Below are 7,022 nucleotides of genomic sequence, written 5' to 3' on the forward strand. Positions count from 1 at the left end.
TGACATCAATATTTGCAAATTTATTGGGCCAACTTTGACAGGTAGAGCTCAAGAGCTTGTATTTCGTCGGAAAGTAAATTACTTTCATCGTCCTTGCTGTAAAAGGTGTTGACAATTTCTTCGTCAATAATATCTTCCATTGTTTCATTAAAAACGTTGTCAAGTGGTGTTCTTGGCTCCTCTTCTTCACTCTGATCATCATCCGTTGTTCCTGCTTCTTGTCCTTGAGGTTGATCAAAAATGGTGTCATGATTGGTATCTTCATCCTCTCCCTCATCAAACATGGAATCTTGAGATTCAAGATTAGTGTTTGGGTTATTGTCATTACTTGTTGTGGAGGTTGGTGGTTGCGCTAGTATTGTATTTTCCGTCGACTTTTTGATAATGAAAGAAGCAAGAGAATTCAAATCATCTGAGGGAATTCTTGGGATGGCCTTTCCATTCACAAGCAAATCAACAGCAATTTGTTCTAGAGTTGTAGGTGATGATTGTGACGCTGCTTTTTTGAGAGCAAACGCAACATTCTCTAAGGGAAATCCAAGCATACACAGCTTGTGAACCAAGTTGTAATCAACAACACGTCTGTGAACTCTTTTCTCTGCTTGGAATGATAAATCCTCGAGCGTTTGTTCATTGCACAAGAGTTGTGTGGACACCAATTCGTCATTATTAGATTGAATCAAAGCTTCTACTACAACCTCAGTGTCGACGTGAGGAAAAACCTTTGACAATGCTTGCAGCAATTTCATGTCCACTAATTTTCCGTTTTTCGTTTTGCCATAAACTAGTTGCTTCTTTCGCTGTTGTTTTCGTTCCATTTCTTCCATTCGTTTTTGTTTTGCAATTTCTCTTTTTTCGAGAATGTATGACAGAGCCATTTCTACATTTCCATCACAATTTCTCAAAGCCTTTCTAGCTTCATCTGTAGAAAATCCCATATTGACCAATTGATCCACAAGTGTTGGATCAATTCTCAACTTGTTGTAATCATTTTGAGACTGTTGAAGATAAACCTTTGCGTTTTCCTTATCTCCTATTTCTGTACAAATAATACCTTTCAGGAGAGAAAGCTTTGCATAGAGTGCACGTTGCGAAAAACGTCCTTGTTGTAAATTGAGAAGTCTCTCCAAATTCTCTCCATGTGCTTGTTTTAAAATCTTTTCTGCAAGTTGCAATCTTTGAATAGCATCAAAGAGCATGCTTGGATCTTGCAATTTGTACATACACCAAACGTAATCAATCAATAAGGTAGCATAATTATCAACAATGGAGAGAAGTTGTGGAGACAATTTCCTAAATGATTCATCAGCAACCTTCAAGCAATCAAAGGCATTTTCAAATTGTTTCTTTTTGAGGTATTCTTCAGATTTCTTTTGCAAGATCATTCCCATGACGAGAGCCTCACGTTCCCATTCAGGTAAATGAACTTTCTTTCCGTTCTGATCTTCCAAAACAAAGTGATATTGTTCATATTGTGAGTCTCCACCGTTGGCTCGTTTTGCCATTTCGAGTGCAGCCTGACGAACTTTTTCCAATCGAGAAATTTGTGCATGATGATGAGGATTACCACCTGAAGAGGATGATGGCAGCGATGGAGAGGTAACAGGTGAAGTAGTAGTGGTGGTTAATGTTGATGGTTTACTTCCCGAATTTGGTGAAGTTGGTTGTTGTTGATGAGGAGAGGATACCACAGTAGGACTAGTAGTAGTAGAAGTGGTTTGATGATGAAGGTTCGTTGGAGAAGAAATATTTACATTGGTACTACTATTATTTCCTTCGGATGCTTTCAAATAAATCAAAAGGCTATTCTTTATCTTGGCATCTGCAAGACTCTCGGAATCATTCTTTAAAAACTTTCCTCCACTCAACAGAGTGAGATCAGACAAGTTCCACTTCTCCGATGATGCACCATGGTTATGAGTATCTAATATTAATTGCCGAAATTCAAGCACGGTGATTGAGAGATCGACCGCTGGAAAGGTGTGGGTCCATTTGGATTTGGTTTCTTTCACTGTGATGTCCATTCTGGAACTGCTGATTTTTTTCCTTGTTTAAATTGAATTTTCACGATTTATGTCCCTCGAAAAAAAAAAATTTCTGTAGTGTGAACTTGAGTCTTCAATTTCAGTTTTGAGCCATGTCATCATCCCAGTCGATTAAAATGTTTTATTCATCAAAAAATGTGTGAAGTTTTGGAGATCAAACACCAATTACCTCCATTCCACTCTTTGAAATCATATGAATACAATGGACAGCAATACTTTGCAGCAGATGAAATTATTGATTCTTTTTTTGTTGGAAAAAACGAAAAAACATCAAGATTACTTCTCACCATTAAAGATGGCAAAGATACACTCAATCATCAGCAGCAACAGGCTATCGGATTGCCATCTCCCTTCCGCAATGGAGTCATCATCACGAATTTGGTAGCTTTATTACAAACAATTCTTAAATTATCTACAGGCAAAAAAGATCAAGAAAAACTAATACGCCACATATTCACCACTTTTTCAAAAGAAACGAGCTTGGTTGATGTTATGGATTTTGATAACGAGATCGATAGTGAAATATGGAATGATTGTGATCAATGTTATAGTAATTGTGAAGACAACAACTTAATCAACGAAGCCGCTCTTTATTTTGATGACGTAGACAATGACGAAACAGAAGAAAACGATGAAGAATTTAGTGATGATTTATTTCAGTTCACAAATTTCTCCTCAATAAGTGAACAAAATCAAACCGATCAAAGTGAAGATAACACCATCAATACCATCTTGAATTTAATCTCTGAAAATGAAATGAACACGCAACATCAACCACCAATTTCAGATTTTCCATCTCCACCAAGCCAGGACCAGACTCAACAATTCAATCCATCTCAAAACACTCACCCACACAGCCCGCAATTAAACGTTTGTGCATACTAATGAGCTATTTCATCAACAACTCTCTCAACATTGGCTTTGGCATTACTTGAATACTCATTTACACTCTCATGGGAATGGATTGACTAATAATTCACAACAACTTACAAATGAACATCAACAACATTCGCATCCTATTTTCACAAACCATGCTTGTTCACATCATCCTATATCAAGCAATAAAGATACCAATACCGTCAACATGAAATTTTGGGAATGTTCACATTGTGGATGTCATGATATCCAAGCACATGACCATAAATATTCAAGTATGCAGTTAGGACAAGATTCTTTTTCTCAAATACTGATACCATTTCTCTAGCTCGATCTTTGTTATTGCGAGTAAATGTTAGGGACTCTTGGACACAATATTCACGCCTGGTTTGAAACATTCTTGCAAACAAAAGAAGGCATGAGGGCCCTTTCAAACCTGCAGCCACAGCAAACAGCCATTCAGCCAGGATAGTCCTCGCTGCCGAAATTATTTTCAGATGCAATCAACAGAATCCTTTGGCATCCGGTTGAAACAGGATTTTTGCGGCTGAGATAGGATTTCGATCAGGTGATCAGTTTATTTTGCTTACTAAAAAACCGTTCTCCACAATGACGGTTCTTGGAAACGAAGTAAATTCCTCATAATATTGTGTAAAATCTTTAGAAACGTCTATCAATCTGCAATCTGCTTCATTCACAACAGTCTGCAAGCATGGCAAAAGTACGACATGCTCTTTCAAATTCACCAATAACAATATAATTAATATGTTCTGGTGATGGGAAGCAACAATAATACTCATATGGTAATCTTGTGGATTGATCTTTCTCTTTGTTGAATTGTAAGCCAACAATTAAGGCACTTAAAAAATTATTGAGAGCATTCAAGAAATTTTCAGCGTTCAGATTGGTGTTGGAGCCACAATGTTGTCAAGCCACTCCATAAAAATTCTCGATCATATATTCTTGCAGTTGAAAAGGCAAAAATACTCTGTTGTTGGGTGATGATTGAACTCTATACATTGTCAAACACAAACCGATCATTAATAACAACAATAATGGATAATGACAATTTATCTACCTTGAAGTCGAACTATAAATTGACTCATCATCATCTTCGATGTCAGTATTGTTATGATTTGTTTCTTTTTCTTTGAGGAAGATGCGAGCGATTCCACAAAGCTCTCTTGTTATGAACATTTGTTTGACATCATCTTCAGTCATAATCTTGTTTTTACGTGAAATCTTTGGTTTGGATTATCATTTTCGGGTTGCATTCGGAAAGAAATCACTGCTTCACATGAAGTGCAAATGACATGATCTCTTCATCATCAAATAAATTTAGAACAGCAATGCTTCTGATAGCATTTTCTTCAAAAATACGAATTACTGAATTGATGTCTGATGGTGTGAATTTCATATCGGTAAGATAGTCATAGAGAAGATGAAGATCAGAATTCGTTTCGTGGATGTACGTTGATGTGGTTGTCTAGCTCCACATTTGAATTCATTTCGGTCAAGGATAACATGCCAAAGCTTGTTCGGAATTGTTGTTGTTGTTGCTGTTGTTGTTTTGCATTTTTATTGTTAAAAATTTTATTCGTTTTAAAGCCAAAAACAACCGCCAAAATCCATAAACATCCAGATTCTGGAGGATTCTGGATTTCCACAAAGTTTGGGAAGTCAGCAGGAGCTGGCAGCCGTCCTTTTCGGCTGTTTGCTGCGGCTGCAGGTTTGAAAGGGCCCTCGAAGGCATTCAAAAAACAATTAATATTATAGAAAAAAACTTGAAAGAAAATATTCGGTACAAACAACTGAAACAATATCTTATCGAAAAAAGAGATCCTACAATAGTTCAGTATTGGAGAGACAATAATTTAATTTCTGATAATACTTATCACAACCTTCGAAAAGAAGTTTCCTTAATGAAGGAGTTGCCTTGTAAGAAAGAAATGAGTAATTTAAAAAAACAATTGAATGAGAGAGTGGAAGAAATATTCAAATTAAGATGCCCAAGTGCTGAATTCATTGGTCACATCATAGATTTAGATGAAGCTATTTATTATATTCTAAAGTTATATCGATCTCTAGGAGGAAAACTTAAAAAGAAAATATTTTTCAAAATTTCTGTGGATGGACGTGAAATTAACAAAGTGAAACAAGTAGCCGTTGCATTAGTTCCTCTTAATTTAAGAGATGTGTTTCCTTCTCAAGCTGTATCCTCTGTCTTTTATATTGGATTATTTCAAATGTCTGAAACAAAAGAGAGTATTAAGGAAACCATTGGAACATTGACAGACGAAATCAAAACTGTGTCACAAAAAACATATTTTGAAAAATCTGAGGTTCATTTGTTCTATGTTTCAGACATGCACAATGTTGGATTTACATTTGAATTTGATATTTGTCCATACTGCATGGCAAAAACTGTTGAAGAATTTGGAGCAAACAATCGAACAACCCTTGGAGGTTCCTTGCCATTCAGTCCTAAAGATTTAATTATGTGTGCTCTTCATGTTAAACAGCGATTAGTTGAAAATACAATTGCTTATATGGCTTCAAGTGGGCAATACAATAATACCATATTGCAGAATTTGCAAAAATTAAAAGGATTAGAGCATTTTAATTGGAGAGAGTTGAAACAACGAGTGACTGAATATGGTATTTCACAAACGTCAGAAAGAGTTACTGCCAAATCGAGCATGCTGTCTGGGGATCAATGCAACACAATTTTAAGTAATGTTGAAGTGATAGTGAATGACATCGAACAGCACACTAAGGAGAAATATTTGAATATTTTGAAATTATTAAGGAATATTATAATTATCGTTGAGGCTAAACAAGATGATCCCAATACCAAACAAATACTTACACCAGACAGAATCTTTAAATTGGACAAGATGATCATGGAGTTTTTATGTGCTTGTTATCGAATATGGAGCAAAGGTATCAAAGCTCATTATTTTCATTTTCTTACACATCTTCCATCTATGATGACAGAATTGCTCGACGATGACTTGTCCTTATCTATTTTAAGTAATCAAGGGTTCGAACGTTCTCATTTGTTTCACCATGCCGTGTTTAATAGAGTGATTAATAACGGTGGTGGTCGTCACAAAATTCATGTAACCAAACAATTGCTGTTATGGCAATGGCGAAAAGTCCTGACTGCGATTGATATAGGAGAGAAATTTGGAAGTACTTATTGGAATGAAAAACGGCTCAAACAAATTTATTCATGGAATTCAATTCACCTCAAAGAAGCACCTCAAGAATTACACGATTTGTATTACGATTTGGATGAGTCGAATGTGGATCTTGCTACTTTGCAGCAAACTATTTCTACAAGCTTTCAAGAACAAGAGCAACAATCACAAAACACAGAAAAACAATCAGAGAAAACGACAACCAAGCGAAAACAAGCAAAGAATACACGACAAAGCGACCAGGCGACCAGTTTTAGTGGAACAATGAGTACACAAGTTTCTCAAAAGAAACGAAAATTTTAATCGAAAATTTTCAAAAGCTCTCAATCCAATATTTTCCATCCTTCGCTTGAACCCAATGACACAAGTAGGCATAATATAATTCCAATCTGGTGTCGTAAGAGATCACCAACTTTGATACAATGCAACGGTAAGCAATATTGTCGAAATCTTCACTTAAATCAACTTGGAATCTTTTTCTAAGATTATCACCAACGTTCTTTTGATTTACGGTCATATAATTTTTGGCCATTCACCATCTCCAAAGGAAGGAAAATTTGGATATTCAAATTCATATATTATGTGACGATTGATTTCGGTGTCTCCTGTTCGATTGATCCAAGGAGAATATTGTTCTATTCTTGTGTACATATGTGGTTTCATTGTACGACACATATACATATCAAAGGTTTGTTCCTCACACTCACCAACTGGTAAACGACATCTTGCTTGTCCGTTGCATGGTGAATTAAAATCCCACAGAAAGTTTACGAGCTTCATTTCCATTCTAGATGCTTGTTTGTGATGGTCTTCATGTTCATAGTTGATGATGGACAAAGGACTTGGGTGCATATTTATGGGTACTCATCGACCTTCACAAAGGCCTCCAATGGATGGC

General features: G+C 36.1%; 3 protein-coding genes across 3 annotated transcripts; 2 read left to right on the forward strand and 1 right to left on the reverse strand.

The window, feature by feature from the left end:
• Positions 1-20: 20 nt before the first annotated feature.
• C9374_011783 (uncharacterized protein) lies at positions 21-2,024 on the reverse strand (the record flags this gene model as incomplete). Its single annotated transcript, XM_044687476.1, has 1 exon — positions 21-2,024. The coding sequence occupies one exon, from the start codon at positions 2,022-2,024 to the stop codon at positions 21-23; it is 2,004 nt and encodes a 667-aa protein (XP_044543072.1).
• Positions 2,025-2,180: 156 nt separating this feature from the next.
• On the forward strand, positions 2,181-2,930 carry C9374_011784 (uncharacterized protein; the record flags this gene model as incomplete). The annotated part of the gene is made up of 1 exon (XM_044687477.1): positions 2,181-2,930. One exon carries the CDS (start codon positions 2,181-2,183, stop codon positions 2,928-2,930), a length of 750 nt encoding a protein of 249 aa, XP_044543073.1.
• A 1,940-nt stretch (positions 2,931-4,870) lies between these two features.
• C9374_011785 (uncharacterized protein) lies at positions 4,871-6,427 on the forward strand (the record flags this gene model as incomplete). Its single annotated transcript, XM_044687478.1, has 1 exon — positions 4,871-6,427. The coding sequence occupies one exon, from the start codon at positions 4,871-4,873 to the stop codon at positions 6,425-6,427; it is 1,557 nt and encodes a 518-aa protein (XP_044543074.1).
• Positions 6,428-7,022: the final 595 nt, after the last annotated feature.

Source organism: Naegleria lovaniensis (genome assembly GCF_003324165.1).
Source record: "Naegleria lovaniensis strain ATCC 30569 chromosome Unknown tig050, whole genome shotgun sequence".
Lineage (NCBI taxonomy): Eukaryota > Heterolobosea > Eutetramitea > Acrasida > Naegleriidae > Naegleria > Naegleria lovaniensis.